Source organism: Eulemur rufifrons, chromosome 7, assembly GCF_041146395.1.
Source record: "Eulemur rufifrons isolate Redbay chromosome 7, OSU_ERuf_1, whole genome shotgun sequence".
Lineage (NCBI taxonomy): Eukaryota > Metazoa > Chordata > Mammalia > Primates > Lemuridae > Eulemur > Eulemur rufifrons.
The window spans coordinates 189,715,458-189,737,653 of NC_090989.1; the positions used below are offsets into that span (position 1 = coordinate 189,715,458).

Below are 22,196 nucleotides of genomic sequence, written 5' to 3' on the forward strand. Positions count from 1 at the left end.
AAAAGTTTAGTTCAGTCATTCAATTAGGTCCTTATCTTTACATATTTCTATTTCATTTCCCCAGTCTTGACTTTCTATCCTAATTTATATTTGTCTTACCCTGATTTTGTATTTCTTGTTTATATTTTACTACTTTTCTCAGTGTTTGCCATAAATTTGCTGTCCATAGACCCTTTATAGAATGACGCCAGGCACACATGCATTCATATAAGCATCTAATGACTTTTAAGCATTGCTGTGGCCCATGCATTTCAAGCTCTGTCCCTGCATTTCACAGTGCTCTTGGTTAGGACGTTATATGACAGAATTATAACGTTTAAATTTCAACTCTATTTCTGAGATTTTGAAAAAATACAAAATGCAACATAAGAACATAATATCATAATTTTAAGAGTCTCACAAGTCTCATAATAAAAAGGTCAGTTTTATTAAATGCTCAATTCCCAAAATAATATATATTTCTTTTTTAATTATTAAAAAAACCCTCCATACCCATCCCACCCTGCTTTAGCCCTTCCTCCAAACGAGGTATTATCCAAGTAGTATCAAACTCAACAAAATCCCCCATATACCCAAAAGCGGAGAAGACAGGAGGTCCTGAGGACAAGTATGCTGGGGTCGTTACCCACACTGCACAGCCCTCATTAGCTAACTGATGCTGGAAAGGGGAGAATGGAAACAGCTAAAACACAATAAGGAAGGGAAATGGAATGGGCAGCCTGACAAAAGACTTTTATAATTTATACCAATTTACTCATGTTTAGGGTGCCCACCAACTCCACGGGAACAGACCAAACTAACTGCACAAAGAAAGGCCTCTGCCAGGGCCTCCTCTCCCTACGACCTCATCTCAGGAATCATTAGGAAGTCCAAACAGCTTCACAGTTCCAGCTTCCCGACTGCTGTCATATTTGCCATCTTTATCATCACAAGCAAATGCCAGCAGAGGCCTTTTGGGGTGCCAGGCCACAGTGAAGGTCGGAGACTCACACTGCACCTCCCATAGCTTGTCTCCTATAGAAGTCAATATAGAGAAACAAATCAACACCTTAATTCCGGCACATTCTAAGTACTTACCTATATTAACTCATTTAATCCATTTAATAATCCTGTGAGATAGGTAAAATAAATTACCTCATTTGACAGTGAAGAACCCTGAGGCACAGAGAGGTCACAGCCAGGAGGTGGTGGAGCAGGATCTGAACACAGGCAGGTTACCTTCCCAGCAGGTCCCCAGCAGGAGAGCATCACTGCATCATGGGACCCTGGGCTTACATAAGGGACCTGCGTGGCTGGATGGCTGGACAGTGCTCACCGCAATGTTAACAGAGGCATTCTTTAAATAGTGGAATTTCAAGTTTTTTACTTTCTTCTTGGAAGTTTTCTACATAGTTTGAATTCTTCTACTACGAGTATCACATATTTCCAAAAACAATAAAGCTACGTTAAAAAATAAAGCTGAGGAAATGCTTTTGTAAGAATTTCCCTTACATATTTCCCTCCCGTATTTTTATTTTCAACTTATGTCTGTTTCATTGTTTTTAAAGCAAAACTCTGAAAATTCCCTAAATTACAAAAAATATGTTTTTTTCAAGTTCATATTTAGGCAAAAAATAAAATATACTACAACATTCAAATAGTTTGCATTTAGATGGTGGGAACACAGGTGATGCTTTTTTCTTTCTCCTCCTCTGTATTTTACAAATTTCATTATAATGGAAGAATTAAAAGTTAACAAAATGTGAAATATTTTCCTAAATCACTTTCCTTCAGACCTGTCTGTTACTTTCCTAACTCTTTGCTCCCTCATTACCTGGCAGTAACAGTCATAATACAAAAAAACTTGCCTTAAGGAGACAAATTCACTTATGATAAGGCTGGTGAAGTAGTAACGTGCCGAGATAAAAACACACAACAAGAGAAGTCTGTTGGCCATGGATGAAAGACAAAAGATCTCATCAAGTTACCTGTTTCCACTTCAGCTATGTCAATAAAATGATCTTCTGATGCTGAGGCCAGCATTTTCCCATCATGACTAAAACTGAGCGTCCTCACAGGCCAATCCAGCCTATAATATGGAGTGGACAAGAGACATCAGAATTACCCAGTTAGAAGAGGATACAATTTCACCCAGGAGAAATAAAATTAATTTGCCCAACAAGGAAAGTGCTGGGCAGATCACTTACCTGGAAAAGCACCGAACACACACTAACTCATCCACATCCCAAAGGCTGACCAAAGCATCTGCACTTCCTGTAGCAAAGTACTTCCCCATGGGGTCAAACTTGATACAGATGCAGTTGGAAGGATGGGCGTTGATGGACTGCACAGGCTTCAGTTCTGGGTAGCTGGGAAACAAGACAGACGGCAATCAAACTGAAGACAATGACTGTGGTGCTTGACAATAACAGAAGACAGTGAAGAAGAAAATCAAATAAGACAATAGAACAAAACTAAAAACTGTAATTCAAGATAATTTCCTGAAATAAGAATTCAAAACACATATTGTTTTCAAACTACATACTGAAAGAGCACAACACACACCTGAGAATATAAACTCGGACCAACTAACATCAAGACACTGACTTTAAAGAAAAAGAAAATTCAATTATCATCAGACTGTTAAACAGCGACACTTAAGGCCAAAAAAAAGTGGAGTACACTTTTAAGATACACAAGCAAGAAAATATGAGTGAAGGATTTTTATATCCAGCAAAGCTGAATATCAAATATAAAAATACAAATAAGTTCAATAAAGTACCTGTAAGTTTTATAAGTATATAAATAAGCTATAATAAGAACTCTGGGAATAATGTTCCCATGAATTATTCCTGAGGAAACTAGAGATCTGACAACCAAAATGACTAGACTTATGAGCAAAAAGACTGCTGATGGATATTAAATATACAGTTTCTTGTAGAAATTATGTATGGTTTAAAGGGAGGGTATAGTATGTAATACCTATGTACTCTGACAATATATAGTACTATTTTTTTAATAAGGGGAGAATGGGGAAAGCATATGCAAAAAGCAAAAATTTTTTTCTCTCTTAAGTAATCACATTGGTGGTAGTGGCAGTAGTATTATTATTCTGGAACAGCTGTATGTTTAACATGGGATAAAGGTAATAAGTAACCATGGGATATTGTAATTCTGAGATACCCTGTGCCCTTGAGAAGTAGAACACTCAGTTTGGAAGGAAAGAGATATATTTATAATATAGAAGAAGTTTAGTAAAATCCCTGTAGTCCTGAACTTTAACTGGAAGTTATCAGTATGAATTCACAAGGTATTTTATCTTTAAAAATATAAACATATATTTCCAAGCTGTCTACTGGAAAGGCCCAGAAACAATGACCAACACAGTAGTAATGGACATTCCTAGTTTCAGTATCATTTCCCAGGCTTCTTAGATAATTTTCTGATTAAAGGTCTGGGGCAGGAAATGTACAAAATAAACATGAAACATCATACTAGACAGCAAGAAACAGAAGACTATTAAGATTATGTCAAAAAAAGGGCTCATGAATCAAGTTGAAGAGGCTCTCACTGGTGAAAAATGGAATAATTTGAGCTTCAATAAGCATAACAATTACAATAGATTGGAACACATCACCTATGTTTAAATACACGAGTCCATAATGACTCTTAAAAAAAAATAAACCTAATCTTTGAAGGTGATAGGGAACTAATTCATTATCTGAAGACAAAGGGAAAAAATCAAGAATTTATCCTGCATTCCCTAGATGTACTGTAATACTGGGTAACCAAACAGTATAATAGATGAGAGGAAGTATCTCTATAAAGTTTCCACCAAGTAAAGCAGCACATGGAATCAGCAAATTCCAGACTGGGAGAGTCTCCACATGTTCACAGTCTGGTTTTTTCAACAGACTGGGAAGCCTCCATCCCTCTCTTTCAGTAGTTTTTGTTAAGTATTAATAGTTTAACAGACTGAAAAAAACCTATAAATTTTTTTTAAACGAACAAAACTAGAGTATCCAGGGATGTACACTGGTAGATAAAACTATGAAGAAACACTATAAAGTCAAAGTACTGTTTACTTTTGAGGGAAGGAGTTGTGATTAGGACAAAATACATGGATGTACCTCTGGCTGGAAAGAACTATTTCTCACCTAGGTAGGTTATACAGGTGTTAAGCATATAATAGGTCATTAAGTTAAACATTTGCTTTACGTAGTTTTCAATATCTCTTTTATAATAAAAACTTTTTTTTTTTAAAAGTCATAGAATCCCCACTGCCTACAAAATAAAATTCAAGATAGTAAGCATAAAATTCAAGGCCTTTTATAATCTGGTCCCAATTATATTTCAATTTTATCTTCCTATTATCATGCCCTCTCTTCATATTCCCTAAGCTCTGCCACTCCCCAACAACTCTGACCTAACCACTCTCCAAGTAAGTCATGCTTTCAAACATCTATTTTGCCAATTGTGTGGTTCCTTTTTGCTGATTCTTAAAATTCTCTTCCAAGATCAAGCTCAGAAGCTGCCTCCTTTAACCACCACAGTCAATATGACAGATTCTTTCCCTGGAATTCTACAGCAAACTCCTGGCCTTTCTATCACAGAACCTATCTCACTCTGCTGTGCATTGCTCACCCGGAGTAGTAGAAAGAATAGAATTGGCCGGGCGCGGTGGCTCACGCCTGTAATCCTAGCACTCTGGGAGGCTGAGGTGGGTGGATCGTTTGAGCTCAGGAGTTCGAGACCAGGCTGAGCAAGAGCGAGACCCCATCTCTACTAAAAATAGAAAGAAATTATATGGACAGCTAAAAATATATATAGAAAAAATTAGCCGGGCATGGTGGTGCATGCCTGTAGTCCCAGCTACTCGGGAGGCTGAGACAGGAGGATCGCTTGAGCTCAGGAGTTTGAGGTTGCTGTGAGCTAGGCTGACGCCACGGCACTCACTCTAGCCTGGGCAACAGAGTGAGACTCTGTCTCAAAAAAAAAAAAAAAAAAAGAAAGAATAGAATTGAACAGAACTGAATTTCAATTCCACAATTTTATTCATTTAGAGAACAAATATTTACTGAGATCCTACTATGTATTGGGGTAGGCATTAGGGATTCAACAGTAAACAGGCACAGTCCCTACGGCCATGGAATTTACAATCTAATGGGATACATAAGTAAACATGCAATTACAATACAGAATGAGAAGTGCTTCCAACAAGAAATACGCAAACTAAGCCTCGAACCTACCTCTAATCTTGGGGGAAGAGGAGGGTGTGGATGGGTTCCCTGAAGGGAAAGTGATATTTAAGTTGAAACTTTAAGGTACAAATTGGCCTCAATTCAAGGTGCATATCCAGTTCTAGTGCCCACCAGCTGACTAGTGACTTAATCTCTCAATCTCAGATCCTCCTCTGTCAAATGGGAAACATACCATCAACTCCTGAAAATTTCTATGAGGACTCAATAAAATACAAAGTATATAAAATATAAAGCTCAAATGTGTTTAACAGAGGTTAGGATTCCTTATTACTAATTGCCTTTTAAGCTCCTTCAGAATAGACTCACATCTAACTCTTCTCTGTAGCCATTACAGTACTGGGAACAAAGATGTAACAATCTCCTAAGCCAAAATCCCCTCACCTGAGGATGTTGATACAACCATTGCCATTTGTCAGGAAGAACATATTATTATCATTGTTCCAGGAGATTTCGTTGACCTCAAATTTGAACTGCTCTTCTGCTTTGGAACGGTGTGTCTTGGCATCAATAAAGGTCACCACATCATCCTTGTTGCCTACAGCAATGGTCTGCCCATCAGGACTCCAGCAGATATTAATGTTCTCCCCTGGGAACCCAGATACAATCAGAAAGATAATATGTTTGCTCATAATCCTCCAGAGTTTATTTTGCTATCCTAGCAAGAATACCAGAGCTATTTTCAGAGCTCATTCATTAAGATCCTAGTCAATGGAAGGAACTATCACTTATGAATCATCAACTCTAAGTCCAGCTCATTCATCTACAAATCTCCCCATTTGGTCCTCACAATACTTCTCTAAGGTACACTTTATTATCCCCATTTCACAGATAAAGAAATGGAAGATGGGCCAAAGTGTCCAAGCTATGAAGTCATAGACCAAGATTTAAACCCAGATTTGACCCCAAAGCCCTCTATTCTCTTATACCAACATTTCTCAAACTCTAGTCATTTCCATGCCACCTTCACAATTTTTGTCCTATCCATGTAACAGCTATACTTGGCTTTATTCAAGATCCTTCTTAAATGGATCCAAAAAATTTATTTAAATAAATATAACTTCAATTTAGCAATAAATTCTAAGAGCTAGTTCTTTTCTTCTAGTAGACATTAAAATATATACCTAACTGGCTTTTAATGCTCACCCATGTATAACCTAAATCACTCATGCATCACCAGTTGTATACTTGAGAAAAGCACTACATCATTCTGCCTCCAGGTACAAGTCTTGTCAACAAAGTCCAGCGGCCCACACTGAACACATCGATAAAAATTTCATCTACTTTACAGACTTAAAATGCATATTTTTTTCACATTTTAGTATCTATGACCCAACTTAAAATGTATCAGGATACATTTCAAAATTTTCCTGTATCATGGTTAGCTGGCTACTTGCTTTCCTAATAGCACATAAAACATTGGTGCATTGTTACAATCAATGACACTTTAGAGTCAATTACAATAAATGGCCTCAAGATTTATAAAATAATACCGGGTAAGAACACACCCCATAAAGGTACTGCACAACTTTGTGGTCATTTTCTCCTAGACCACCAAGACCATCAAAGCTTCAGCCATTTTTTTTTTTTTTTTTTTTGAGATAGTCTTGCTCTGTTCCCTAGGCTGGAGTGCAGTGGCACAATCATAGCTCACTGTAATCTCAAACTCCTGAGCTCAAGTGATCCTCCTGCTTTAGCATCCCAAGTAGCTGGGACTATAGGCACACACCACTACACTTCAGCTAATTTTTAAATTTTTTGTGGAGATGGGGGTCTCACTATGTTGCCCAGGCTGGTCTTGAACTCTTGGATCAAGTGATCCTCCTGCCTCAGCCTCCCAAAGGGCTGGGATTACAGGTGTGAGCCACCAAGCTTGGCTGCTTCAGCCATTCTAACCTACCAGAACTTCCCAAATTCTCCATGCCTTTGCACATGTTGTTCCCTCCAAGAACTGCCACACTCCTCACCCACTGCACTCTGACCACTGAATTCCTATGGCTATTCTAAGAGTTTGCTCAAATTTTGTGAGGCTTTCCCTGTCTCCCCCAGATAGACGTTTACATTTCTATTCTAGGTATCCACCTGCAGACATCTCCATTGTAAGATGAACTGTGTCTTGTTATGTCATTTTTACATCTATGTCTCTCTTCCCACACTAAACCATGAGGTCCTTGGAGCTGAAAACTCTTATTCAGCTTAGGATGTCTCATACCTAGCAGAGTGCCAGGAACAGAGAAGATATTCAGTAAATGGTTGTTGAACGAATACAAGTAGCTTATCTTCCTATTGCCCTCTCTCTGAATAGTCACCTTTAGTGTTCACAGTGGCAATGCATTTTGTAGTCCTCACATCCCAGATGCGAATGGTTTTATCTCCAGACGCAGTGACAAAGAGGTCAGGATTACTTGGATGCCAACAAAGCTGGTCCACGCTATCCCCATGTCCCCGATAATTGTTTTCTTTGACCTGAAAGAACAGAATCCAGATGTCACTTCACACAGATGGACCTGCCTTCACATGCAACTTTTTAATTTTACTCATTCAAGGTATCTAGAGACCAACAAAGATCTGGATGATTAAAAAGAATACAGCCCTTTCTCCAAAGCTGTTCCCAATATCCCCCCTTCCCGCCTCCCCAATAACTCTCAACTGTTCTGAGCTTCCACACCAGTGCCCTTACACTTTTGCCCTCCCTGGCCTTCCTCCTCCTTCCTGGTTTTCCACCCTTACTCTACCACCAAAGTCCCAGCCCTCCTGCTCATTCCCACAGGACGCCCTATTACTTTCAAAGGGGCCAGCTCACCACCACAGGGACCCCACCACAACAGCCCCTAGGCACTCCTCACCAACACACCATTCCTTCCTACCCAGCGCTCCCCAGTCCCATATGTCCTCCTGACCACCACAGTCTTCACCCTCTCCTCACCTCAGCCTCCAGCCCCACACCTCACTGCCACGTTCCCTACACACCCCCATTCTTCTTCTCCTCACCCCCCCCACGCCCCAGCCCGTCCACTCCCCCTGGTCACCGCGCCCCCACCCCGCTTGCTCCTCACCACGCACCCTCCTCATCGCCACACTCCCTCCTTCCCCCTTCCCTCTCCTTAATCCCACTCTCCTTTCACCCTCCCTTCACCCCCTCCGCCCTCCACCCGCCTCTTTCCCCCAGTATCACACCTAGCTTCACCATAGCCCCTTTCCCTAGCCTGGACCGGGCCCCAGCAGCTCACCAACCGGTCTTTCTCCAACAAGAAGACGCTGGCCGTCTTGTCAAAGGACCCCGAGGCTAAGCGACGGCCGTCGCAACTCCAGGCCACCGAGTGCACCTTGGCGCTGTGCGCGGGGAACTCGCGCGTCTTGCTGTGACCCCGGAACAGATCCTGCATTCCGAGCACGTAGCGCGACGGGCCGCTACTCACTGAGCACCAGGGGGCCATCGAGCCGGGACCGCTCTGGCCCAGCGCCGAAGGCCCCATGGCCGCCGCGGGCACCGCCATGCCGGGTCCCCAGAAGCTTGCACTGCCACCTCCGCCTGGGTGCAGTGAGGCCTGGCGCCGCCGCCGCACGCGTGCGCTGGAACCAGCCACAGCTCCCTGCGCAGCCGCACAGGGCCCGCCCCGGAAGGGACTGCAAATCCCGGCATGCAGCGCGCACGAGCCTGTGCCTTTTCAAACGGTGACAATTCTGCTTTACATTTAACAATTTCGCTTTACACTTCACAGTTCTTTACCTACTCCTTGGTAGATATATTCTCTGTAATCGAGTAAGGGAACCAATACTAACCTTCTCAACAGTTTACCTATCAGTAAAATACCTTTCTTCTAGGGTTGTCCCCGCCACAATGGTAGCATTCCTTACATACCTTGTTTTCTATGATAAATACAGGAAATCATTTCTTATCAGAACATGCGGATGTCTCATCCTTCTTAATGGGTGCAGTCCTTAATTATATGAATATGTAACAGTTTATTCAACTGATTCCCTTAATGAATTTGCTTTTAGAATACTGCTGTGACTATCCCTATACAAACTTCACTGGGTACATCTGCACCGTTTTGTTTGGATAGATATTGCCAAAACATCTGTGAAGAGGTTCTAACAATCTACACCTCCACCAGCAACATAAGGAAGTGTCACAAGGTCCTAAGTACTAAATGAGTCCATATGTAAAGCACGTGGTTCTCAGAAATGCCTGAGAAAGTAAGATTCCTCTCTTTCCCCAATTTTCTTCCCTCTCCCATTGCAACCAGAAATTCTTGAAAACTACAAAGGTTTTCAAACTCCAAAGAATACCAGTGAAATCACTAAAATCTTGGAGTAGGAAACTATTTGGTGTCTAGTTTTCCTCCTTACCCTTTTTCAGAAATCTTCATATGCTAGTATATATATTTTTTTCCTACATACACTGAAAATTTATATCTCCCCGTCCAAGATGAGGAAACTGAAAAAGAAAGAAGTAAAATGTCCTGCTCTATGTCACATGACTGGGTATATGACAGAGCAAAAGTTAGAACTTAAATGTTATTAACTCCAAAATCTGCACTCTGATACTTAGTATCTGAAACCATGTTGTAAATGTAATTCTTTATATTTCTGTATTAATTTTGTATTTTTGTATGTACATTTTTTATTTCATTTCCCCTTGTGTTCCTTTTCCATATTCTGTATACACAAATGTTAGACTCTCAGTTGTGATAAGTATATCCCACCATTCTTGCCTGAGAGGGAACCTGATAATAACTTTTCAAGCTGGACTAGCACACATCTGTGGACAACTGTGAGACCAAAGTCAGAGATTCTCAAAGGGAAGATAAAATTCAGGGGAACAGAGTCATGGGCCATTTTTTTAAACTTTTTATTTGGAAAAATTCAAATTTACAGAAAAGTTGCAATACTAAAGAGCACTGCTATTCCTACAACCTAGATTCACCTAGTTTTAGCATTTTGTTCCATTTGCACTCTCTGTATATATTTATCTACATTATTACTTTTTTGTCTAAACATTTGGCAGTGGTAAATTGCATACATCATTACCCTTTACCCCTAAATATTTCAGTGAGTATTTCCTAAGAACAAGGGTATTCTGTTTCCTACCCCCAGTATAGTTATCACCCTTGGTAAATTAAACACTAACATGAAGTTTTATCTAATCTACTGTCTGTATTTCAGTTGTGTTGATTTAGCCAGAAATGTCCTTTATAGCATTCTTTTCTTCCAGCACAGGATCCAGTCTAAAACTTCATACTGTATTTAGTTATCATGTCTCCCCAGCCTCCTTGAATCTGTAAAAGTTCCCCAACATTTCTGTGCCTAATACAACATTGACTTGTTTGAAGAATACAGTTGATGGACCATTTTTATAGTTCCTTCTCTCACCCAAAAATTCTCTTTTAGGAGCTGATCAAACTCAGACTCTGAAGGATTTTTGTTACACAGAATCTTGGGACCTTTAGGGTCATTCAAGGCAGAATCAGGTCATAAATAATAATGCCAGAGATGATAGGATGTGTTGAGGGGAATTTTCAGGATATAGGGGAGAAATCCTACAGTGAAGAGTAGTAGATAGGAAAGAGGGGACTCTTGAAATATAAGTCCTTTGGGGATAAGAGGACTTTGGAGAAGCTGCTGTTGTAAAAAGAAAACAGGCCTGTCACCTCTGACAAAGCGTCAACAGAAGGGTGTGTATCGTTAGCGTTGAAGTGGAGAAGCAGAACCAGTAGAGGATATATATTAAGAGATTTATTGAAAGGAATTATCTTATACAACTGTGGAGGCTAGCTAGCCAAGTCTGAAATCCATAGAGCAGGCCTTCAGAAAGGGCATGCTGGAACTTTGGAGCATGAGCTGAAGGTTCTATAAACAGGTAGGATTTCTTCCTTCAGGGAAGCTTCAAGCACTGCTTTAAAGGCCTTTCAATTTACTGAATCAAGCCCACCTAGATTATATAAAATAATCTCCCTTACTTAAAGTCAACTGATTAGGGACTTCAGTCACATCTATGAAATACCTTGATTGAAGCACAGTGGCTCACACCTGTAATCCAAGCACTTTGGGAGGCCAAGGCAAGAGGATAACTTGAGGCCAGGAGTCTGGGACCAGTCTGGCAACATAGCAAGACCCCATCTTTACAAAAACACTCAAAAATAATAGCCAAGTGTGATGGTGTGCACTTGTAGTCCTAGCTACTTAGGGAGGCTGAGGTTGGAGGATCACTTGAATTGCTTAAGCCCAGGAGTTCAAAGTTGCAGTCAGCTATGATCAGGCCACTGCACTCCAGCCTGGTCAAGAGAGCAAGACCCTGTCAAAGAAAGAAAGAAAAGAAAGAAAGGAAGAAAGAAACAAAGAAAGACCTTGATTGAATAACTGGGGACTAGTCAAGGGTCAAGGTGATACATCTAAAAGACCAGCACAGAGTTTGAAAAGTTTGGGTCTCCTGGGCAAGGTAGATTAATTAAAATTATTAATATCAAGGAAGTGATTAAATCAAACTAAGGAAAGGATACAGAGTGTGATTGCAGCAGCTTAAAATTTTAATTATGAAGCTGATAATATTACAGCTCTATTATATACCAGGCTAACATTAGGAACTAAAGCAGATATGTGGTGCAGCTGCTGTGGAAAACAGTATGGCAGTTTCTCAAAAAATTAAAAATTGCATTACCATATGATCCAGAAATTCCACTTAAGGGGATATATCCAAAAGAATTTAAAGCAGGGTCTCAAAAAGACATTTGTACACCTGTGTCCATAACAACGTTATTTGCCATAGCCAAAAGATGGAAGCAACCCAAGTGTCCATCGACAGATGAATGGCTAAACAAAATGTATATACCTTCAATGGAATATTATTTAGCTTTAAATGGGAAGGAAATTCTGACACATGCTACAACATGAACCTTGGGGCTAAGTGAACCTTGAAGACATTATGCTAAGTGAAATAAGCCAGTCACACAAGGACAAATACTATATAATTCCACTTATATAAGGTACCTAGAGTAGTCAGATTCATAAAGACAGAAAATAAAATGGTAGTTGCCAGCAACTGGGGGGAAGGAGGAATTCAGGAATTATTATTTAATTGGTACAAAGTTTCATTTTTTACAAGATGAAAAGAGTTCTAGAGATGATGGTGGTATGGTTGCACCACAATGTGAATGTACTTAATGCCAATGAACCATTAAAAATGGTTACAATGTTGAATAAGGGAAAACCCACTGTTTGTCCTCTCAGTACGCACTCTTATGGGGTACAAGTACCATTTTGCTACATGGACATATTGCATCATGGCCAAATCAGCCTTCAGTACATACGTCACTGGAGCAATGCACATTATACCCACCAGCAACCTCCCATCATCCACACCCCCACCCCCAACTCCTCTGAGTCACCATATTCCATCATTCCACACTCTGCTTCCATGTGTACACATTATTTAGCTCCCACTTATAAGGGAGAACATGCGGTATCTGTATCTGAGTTGTTTCACTTGAGACAATGGCCTCCAGTTCCATCCATGTTGCAGCAAATGACATGATTTTATTCTTTTTTATGGCCCTAAGGGTTTCTCTCTTATTGTTTCCCCCAGTCCAGGAGCTTCTCCCAGCTCTCAGCAAGTTCCTGGCTGGGCAAGCTGCCTTGAACCCTCTCCTTACTTTTGGTACTTCCCGTCACTTCTCTGGTGAATCCCAGCATTCTCTCCTGGACGACCTGTTTGAAATGTATCTGCTTACTATTCTGGTTCCTCTCCATGGAGATGGCACATGCTACCTGTATCTAGTTGGCCATCTTGACCCCTTCTCTATACTCCCTCTCAATATTTCACTTCTGAACCAGGGTGGAGGTTCTCCTTAACAACAAATTCTCTAACACCAACCAGTTCTCTGGCACCCACAATTCAACCATGACACTAACCAGAGTTAGCACAGACCCCACAGGTTAAGGGTGCAGTTCCACAGAGTGCCTCCCACTTCAGATGCCAATCACAAATCCCAGATTGTTACCCATACTTCTGACGGGCTGCCTATAAATCTGGGTTTCCACGATCCCCTCCTCAGGTTCAATAATATGCTAGAACAGGTCACAGAACTCAGAGAAACACTTACTTACATTTACTGGTGTAAACAATAAAGGATATGATAGAATTGCAGCCCCCAACCTCCAGGCTGCAGACCAGTACCAGTCTGTGGCCGGTCAGGAAACAGGCCGCATAGCAGGAAGTGAGTGGGAATGGCAGGCTAGTGTGCAAAGCTTCATCTGTATTTACAGCTGCTCCCTATCACTTGCATCACTGCATAAGCTCCGCCTCCTATGAGATCAGCAGCAGCGGCATTAGATTCTCGTAGGAGCACAAACCCTACTGTAAACTGTGCATGTGAGGGATCTAGGTTGTGGCTCCTTATGAGTATCTAATGCCTGAGGATCTGAGGTGGAGCTGAGGCAGTGATGCTGGTGCTGGGGAGCAGCTGCAAATACAGACTATCATTAGCAGAGAGGTTTGACTGCACAATAAATGTAATGTGTTTGAATAATCCTGAAACCATCCCCCTACCCAGTCTGTGGAAAAATTGTCTTCCATGATACTGATCCCTGGTGCCAAAAAGGTTGGGGACCGCTGTGATAAATGATACAGATAAACAGTCAGATGAAGAGATACATAAGGTAAGGTGTAGAATGCTCCCAAGCACAAAAGCTTCTGTCCCCGTGGAGTTGGGTGCACCACCCTCCCAGCATGTGGATGTGTTCACCAAACTAGAAGCTCTCTGAACCCTGTACTGTAGTTCAGGGATTTTTATAGATGCCTAATCACATAGGCATGATCTATTACTAAGTAAATCTCCAGTCTCTCTCCCCTTCCCAGAGAATGGAGGATGTGTGGCTAAAGGTTCCAAGCTTCTATTCATACCTTGGTCTTTCTGGTGACCAGCCACCAAGAATCACCTTATTAGAACAAAAGACATCCCTGTTACCCAGGAACGTCCAAGGGATTAGAAGCTCTGTCAGGAACCTGGGTCAAAGACTAAATATTACAACAAAAGATCCCCTATTACTCAAGAAATTACAATGGTTTTAGGACCTCTGTGATGGGAACTAGAGACAAAGACCAAAATATATATTTCTTATCATAAATCACAATATCACAGAAGACAAATTTAGTTATGTGTATTTTGCCACAATTTTTAAGAACTTAAAAAAATAGATTTGCCATGGGCACCTCTCTCCCTTTTGCCAATCTTAAAGTGTCTTTAATAGAGGCCACATTGTTCACAAAAGCTTTCTTATGAAAGTGGATATTTTGGGGGAAGCTTGAAGGGGGGAGTTGAATTCTATGTCTGTCTTTGTGCAAGGCAAAAACAAAAGCCAGAGTTGAAAACAAAGCAGAGTCTGAGAGGTGTAAATCCCTGGGAATTAACAAAAATTCCTAGGAAAACTCCAGACTTTCAATGCCATGGAATTAGCAGGATCAAAGCTGAGAATTTTAAAGACTAAGGCTGAATCCAGCTCTGGTTATATGGGTAATGAATATAAAATTGTACTAAAGAATATATTATCTGCTGAAAGGCTGGTGTTAGAAAACAGGGAGGCTCAGAGAAGGGGGGAGGGGTGCAGATGGTCCAGGACAGACGGCGGGATCTGCTAGGCTGGAGGGGGAGGAGAGGTGCTAAGGGCGCTCCTTCCTCTTTGCGTCCCCTCCCCCAGTCTCAAGAGCCCATGTGACTGTCCCACAGATCTGTGATGAGGGCCTGGAACTCTAAGCCAGTGAACATTCTCAGAGCTCAGTTGCCTGAGGCAGGTATGTGCTTCAGATGACGGAGAACTCTCTTTTTTTTCTGAGGAACTTATTAGTGCCCCATGTCAACTTTATGGGACATTTTCCCATTTTCTAGATTATCTGTGATGTGAGGATCCTCTTTCTGTTTCTCCACTCCCTCCAAAGGAATCAATTTTTATCAACATTTGTGAAAAATAGATACAGAAATCAGGTAAGGGATCCCTAGACCTAGCCTCCAGAATAGACCGACTCTTGTTTTTCCTGTACCTCTGCCCACTTTACTAAATCATTTGCAGAGAGACCTCAGGTGAAATCTCTTGAGACACATCAGAACATCATTCTCCTAGGGGAACAGGACAGAGTGGGCAGGGGTTAGAATGGCAACTAGGGCTTCCATTCAAGCTCACAGTCAAATCTAGAGGCTGTCTAGAGGGCTTCAGGGAAAATCCCTGGATTGGATAATTAAGAAAGTTCAGGATACCTGCAGCAGAACAGGTGCTTGTTTTTCAGTTGTCTTCCCATATGGAGTCTTTGGGCCACCCCTGTGTGTCAGGGTTAATCTGGAGAGCAATACTGATCCTGTGAAAGTCTCTGAGCAGATGCCAAAAACTCAGCTCTGACCTTGGGGACCAGAATCCTACCTGCTGGAGCAAACTGCACCCCTAATTCTGAGAATTTGCACCCTTATTAAGTAGAGGATAACTGACTGAAAGATCTTGGAGGTCACATAGCAAAAGCACTTTTTTATATGAATTTTTCAAAAAAGACTCAATAGAAAATACACTTTAAATGAATGATGGGAAAGAACACAGAGATCCGTGAATTCAACGGAGAAGGCAGATTATTCATGAATGAAGAATGACTGCTCTAATCTAGAGAAAGGAAAGGATAGTGGGAACTGATTCCCAGCCCTTCATTCTTTTCTTGTCTTTCAGTTTCAACACAGAGTAAAGAAAAGGATTACATCACCTGCCCCCACACTCTTTCATGATATCAATCTCTCACCAAATTTGAGTCACCCCTTAAATCTTGGATTCATTCATCTGGCATCCTCCCCTCCCAAAGTACTCTATTCTACCATTTGATACCCCACCTTGAATCTTAGTCTGATTTGATTTCCATCCTACTGAACACCATTCCAGAGAGCTTATCTCTAGCTAGCATCCCCCTCCCACCGCCCCAATTGGCCTCTTTTGTTCCAACATTCCCAAGCATGGACCACTCACATTTGCCCGTTTCATCTTCCCCTGGAGGTTGGCATCTGCCAAGGACTCATTCCTCCCCACCTGCTCACACTACATTCTCCAGCAAGAACTTCAACCTCCTCCACAAAGACCCTGTAACCAGGCATATGAAAATAAGCAGCATCTTTGTCCTCACCCTTCAAGAGCATTTGAAGATACAAGTTATAAAGAGAGTGGATTTCCAAATTTTAGAGGAGAAAGAAAAGAAATAGGATCATTTGTAAATTCTGAAAATAACTTAAAATAGCTTGCTGATGAGCAGGAACCCACAGACCCCAACTGGTCTGGGGCAAGCCTGAGCAGCTACCCAGTCATCACAAGCTCCCACTTCCCCAAACTTTGGGGAAACATGCAACAGAAATGGACCCAGCTCTTCTGGAATCTCCTACTAGGGACAAATCCCTAATGGCTAAAGTCCAGTCTTTGGTAACTGCTCCTCATTAGCATCTCCTGCCATCTTATTTAATATCTAACGTCCCAGCTTCCTGAAGTCAAATGCAGGTTAAGGAATCCTCACAGTTTCTCCAGAACACGCCTATGCTCCTTCCTGGAACTGTGTCTCACAGACTATGAAGGCTCTCTGTTTTTCAGGTCTAACGCAGCAACTATAATTTTAAGGAAGATTGGATTAAGGTACCTGAAAAGCTTCCATGTGAAGAGCTCAGCTGGGGACCTAGTGAACGGCCCAGGGTCATGCTAAGGAGGGATCCAAAAGATAATCTATCAAAGGGCTCAGAAAGCTATTCAGTGAACTGGCTGGGGACTGACTATAAGAAGGAAGCAAAAAGGGAGTTGGTGAATCATCTCAGAGAAGGACTTATAAAGAAGTCCAAGGAAGCGTCTAGACCAGAAGCAATTGGAAAACACACTGAACATACACTGGGCAGGATGAGTCAGGCTAGGATTCCTGTGGGTGTGCATTATACATGGCTTACTGCCCACTTTATTCTGTCCCCTGCAGTGATGTCCCATACCTGTTTGGAAACCAGAAACTTGGTACCCTCAGTGGTTCAAAAACATCACCTGAATACCTCTTGGAAGCTTCCTTCACTGATCTAGCCATTTGACAGATGCTATAAGCCCATTTTATGTGGTTTCAGGTGGGTCCTAACTCTCAAGGTTCTTGAACCCGTGTAAGTTCAGAGTGGCCCAAACTGGGCCCCTTTACCAGTCTACCTTTCCCTCCTCGCCACTCATGTTTCACAGGGCAGATGCCACAGTTGAGACTTCCAGATCTTTGGAGGAAACCATCAAGAAGGTCAGTGGGAGCCTGCACGGCAAAAATTATGTACCCATCCTCAGTGGTCGCCTCCCTGACTCTTCCTCTGTGGGTGAGAAGAATAAGAAGCATGTAAATGGTTCCCCTCTGATGCTGGTCATGGTCTCACAGAGCCCTCCTTAGACTGCAGAAGAGAACAAACACATTGTAGCCCCTCACACCCAGCACCAAAAGCAAAACCTGAGTAAACATAATAAACAGCCCTAGCATAGTATGGCTGAACTGGGACCCCTAGGGTGAACCTAGAGCTGAATACAAGTTGGGCAACAGCAGGAATTGCACCAAGGGATGTAAGTGGAAATTGTGCCCTCAGGAGACTCCAGCCAGGGAAAGGCCATAAATAAGGGGATAAGGATGTGAGAGATGATGCTAGGAATTCCTTCGAGGGCCAAAGCACCCAAAGAGGTAGTTAAGGCTGAAGAGTCTACTGGTCCTCAATCACCCACCACCTCCCCAAACACAGACACACACACACACACACACACACACGACCTTCTGAGCCACTGAGCTGAGAAGCTTCCAGAATCTAAATGAGAATCTGAGTAGTCTAGGGTTCTTGTAACTGAGGAATGTTCCTCGCCACTAAGATTATTGTGAGTCCATGATCTAGGGGACAACATTCTTTAAAAACCATCCTGTTACTGAGATACAGCTCACATTGAAGGTTGAGCTGCAGAGCCATGCTCATTGTGCTGCCACAAATTGCTACCTGACTCAGGGAGTTTGGCAGCGCAGAGCTCACAGCCCCATAGGCAGAATATGCACAGCGGAGGTATGGCTGCTTCCCAATGTCTTTATGTTCACATGCCGTGGGTGGAAGAGCACCCTGCGATGACAGGAGCATGGGGCTCTTAAGCTTCAGGACCCAGGTAAAAGCCAGAACACAAAGGTGGACTCAAATGAAAGGATCAGCTAAGAAAGCCCAATTAGTAGAGCATCCAGAAGGAAATGCAGGGTTGAGGACGCCCAGAGCAGTGGAAAGAGCCACCCTGCTCAGGAGAACAGATTAGAAGAGACCTTTGCAGCAAGACATCGCAGTCCCTGCAACAAAAGGAGCAGACTCCTCAAAAAAGTAAATTCAGACAAAGGATGAATCATTTGTTTCAGCAGCTTCAGTTCAGGACAAAAGGCAAATGTCAGCAAGGTCCCCTGCAAAAAGCCAGATTAATGTCAGCCTTTGCACAGAGCCCAGGCCCTGTTCAAACCAGAACCGCCAAGGGCCTGATCCCAGTGGGGGGACTGGAGCCAAGGCACGCACTGCACACATGGAAGGAAAATCAGCACAAGCAGGATCTCTAGGTCCAACCAGAGCTCTAGCCTAGGTCATTCCTGTGATTACAGGACCTCCTCCTACCTTGAGCAAAGTGACAAGTATCACAGTCCACAACCCTCAAGCAGGCTCTGAAGGCTTGAATTTTCTAAGCAGAAGCAGGCAACTCAGAGAAAGGGACAGACATCCTGTGAAAATTGCGGAATTCAAAGAACAGCAACTCCTCCCATGTCCCAGGGAACCTGTGTCCCCAGCCAGGCCCCCCAGCTGGAGTCGAGGGTGCCAGTTGAGGCTGCTCGCCATTGCCCTGAGTTCTGTCTTACTGGGCTTTTCTCTTCTCCTCAGACAGAAAAGTTCTCCTCCATCTCCTCCTACGAGGAAAATTTCTCTCAGAAGACTTTTATTCTCTGTGGAGAAAAAACATTATTACTCACATTAGTACATTCTCTGAAGAATGTATTTTTCTTTCAGTATATATTTGTTCCTTCTAACAGGAGAGTGGTGTTTTGTCTCTGCCATATTTGGGATAGAAGTTCATAGGCTATCAGTAGCTTGGGCTAGAGAAAAGAGGAGGTTAGTGCCCATTAGGTGCCTGTGTCAGCCTCTGAACTGTGTCTTTCCAAGCCACGAAGGGAGAGTGACAGTGACATTCCACTGCTACCACCATCCTGGCTTCCTCATTTGTACCTGCTCATCCAAGTATTAAGATCATTATTTTTTCTTAACCCCATCATTAGAAAAGAAAAAAAAAACCCACTTCTATAAAAATCTTCAGGAGGCTTCAAAAGTTATAAACTATAATAAAGACTCAATCTGAGAACCTGCCTCAAGCAATCCTAACCCCTCAATGTCATTGCTTACTACAACTGTAGGGTGGGTGGGTTATGTCTGGTAGGGCCAGAAATTCCCCCACTTAACCTCCAGGAATGGTGGGAGACAAGGAGCCTCATCACAAAGGTGAGAAGTGGAAGTTGGGGATGACTCAGCAGTGAATTCAGAAGGGTTAGGAGAAATCTACATCCCTGGTTTCTGGTGGGAATAACTGATACCCCACCTACAAGTCCTTTCCTTTCTTGACAAAGGCTGAGGAGGTGGGCAGTGAAAACGCTGACCAGTCAAGCCTTTCCCTTTCTCCTCTTCCCTGTATCTAGAGTGTTACAGAACACAGAACTGGAAATGTGTATGGTGGGTGGTTGTCAGGGAGGCTATTGGGGATTGGTTCATCCCTCCCCTCAGTCACAGATGAAAAGTGTTCATGGGTTTTCTCCTCACCCGAGCCCACCCCCAGAGAGAACATAAAGAGCTCCATGTGAGCCGGCATGAGTGAGAAAATGCCTGTGGGGACCTCGGCTCCTGAAGCCCGGACACTGTGGTACTACAGGGGTGGGTGAAGTTTTCTCTCTTGTTCTCCTGATCCCAAACAGGAGGGGAAGCAAGGGAAGAAAGGGAAGGGAAGAGAAGGGAAGGGAAGGGAAGAAAGGGAAGAAAGATCTTATCAAAGCTGGGAGGGGAAGAAAAACATGCTCTGTACAATCTGGAGCACTTACACATCTCTGTATGCCTTCAAATAGCAGCCAGGTCCCTCCTGAACTGGGATGAAACTGGATTCAAAGTTGGAGACATGAATATTCACTCCTGCCTCTTGCCAGCTCTTCCTACCTTCCACCCTGATAATAGTGACTTTTTAGCATTTTAGAAAAATTATTGAATACCCACTGGAGATAGAGCTGCGTGAGCTTTGTGTGGTAGTATGTGTTTAGAGTACTGCTATGGTAAAATCTGAGATGGTCAGGGCAAGACCCAGAAAAGGGATAGGTGCTACCTAAGGATCTGTAATGTCTGTGGTGTTGCCACACATGGGAACACATTTTCAATTGAATGAGTTTTATATTTACCTTCTGGTAAAATATTTCATTTAAGGGCAAAAGAATAACACAGTCATCAATCGTGACAATGTTCACAGTGAAGCCATGATGTGCCTAGGGACAAATGAGAGAGAGTATGAGGAAAACATTAGTAGGGAAAGTGGAGAACAAGGAAAAGCACTGAATGGGGGATAGAATGAACCAGTGTGGGAGGAGTGAGAATGTTCCCTTTATCTGTCATGACACCCACCACTGCCACACACATGACCAGACCCAGGCCCCACCTCTCTGTGATCGCTGAGGGCGCTGATGCCATCCCCACAGAAGTGTGTATAGGGTTTATCTTTGAGCACAAAGTCAGTGTCTGCATGAATATTGTCAGACATGGCATTACCCTCTTAGAGGAAGGAGATCTGGGGGCCTCCTCAAGCTGTGCTTCATGACAATGTGTTAGTTTCCTAGGTCTGCCATAACAGATTACCACAACTTGGTGACTTAAAACAATAAATTTATCCTCTTACAGTTCTTGGAGGCCAGAAGTCCAAAATTAAAATGTCAGCAGGGCCACACTCTCCAATGGCTCTAGGGGAGAAGATTTCCTTGCCTCTCCCAAGCTTTTGGAAGCTCCTGGTGCTTCTTGGCTTATGACAACATAACTCCAATCTCTGCCTCCATCTCCACACAGCCCTCCTCTCTGAGTGCCTCTGTGTCTAAATCTCTCTCTTCTTAAATCTTATAAAGACACCATTCATTGGATTTAGGGATCACCCTAATCTAGGATGATTTCATTTGAAGATCCTTAACTAATCACCCAATTTCCAAATTAGTTCACATTCTGAGGTTCCAGATGGACATGAATTCCCAGAGACCACTCTTCAACCCACAACTCACCTGTCCTCAGTAGGAACAGTCACCCATCAGAGTTGAGGTGCTGCCTTGTGGTCTTTATGTGCCTAGTGGTTCCCTAATGAGTCTCTTCTCCTGTGAATGTTAATATTATTTCATATATCTAAAAAACGCCATTATCCAAACATGTTAATCTAGGGAGATGGAGATAACCCAGGGTAGATGTAGGCTTTAGGCATAATAAAGCCCTGGACTTTGCTGAAGGGGGAGAAAGAGCACTTCACACGCCAGAGCCCTCAGCATCCAGTCACAGGCCCCAATTCGCATGCAAGGGACTCTGGGAAATGTAATCTTCCTCTGCCAAAAAAGGAAAATGACACTATATACTCCATAATGTTTCCTCATTGTAAAGTCAGTCATTGAGAACAATGGGTTGTTTTGATGCATCAAAAAGAATAAGAAATTAGATATTATGGATGATAGATGCAGTTATGTCTCATCCTTAGTACTGAATTTAGTCCTATCCTTGTTTGTTGTTGTTGCAAATACTAAGAAAATCCCAGGTCACAAAGAATAGCAGCTGGAAATGCTAGCGGTATTTAAAATCTTGCTTTGCAATTTCAGGATTGTCTTTACACAGACAGAGATAGGAGGAGAAACTTTAGTTTCAAGCCCATACACAACCT

The 22,196-nt window shown here is 42.4% G+C and overlaps 1 protein-coding gene across 1 annotated transcript; it reads right to left on the reverse strand.

The window, feature by feature from the left end:
* Positions 1-406: 406 nt before the first annotated feature.
* Positions 407-9,028, reverse strand: THOC3 (THO complex subunit 3). Its single transcript, XM_069473902.1, has 6 exons — positions 8,468-9,028; positions 7,547-7,703; positions 5,622-5,826; positions 2,187-2,348; positions 1,968-2,068; positions 407-1,014 (listed from the first exon to the last, which is right to left on the reverse strand). Exons 1-6 carry the CDS (start codon positions 8,732-8,734, stop codon positions 851-853), a joined length of 1,056 nt encoding a protein of 351 aa, XP_069330003.1. The 5' UTR covers positions 8,735-9,028; the 3' UTR covers positions 407-850.
* Positions 9,029-22,196: the final 13,168 nt, after the last annotated feature.

What these genes read in the sequence shown, in the direction of transcription:
- THOC3 (XM_069473902.1), bottom strand. Translation starts at nt 8,734, where the DNA reads ATGGCGGTGCCCGCGGCGGCCATGGGGCCTTCGGCGCTGGGCCAGAGC. An exon ending in TGTTGGAGAAAGACCGGTTG is followed by an intron (nt 7,704 to 8,467) that starts GTGAGCTGCTGG and finishes CTGTTCTTTCAG; the next exon opens with GTCAAAGAAAACAATTATCG. An exon ending in GGTTGTATCAACATCCTCAG is followed by an intron (nt 2,349 to 5,621) that starts GTGAGGGGATTT and finishes CTTGTTTCCCAG; the next exon opens with CTACCCAGAACTGAAGCCTG.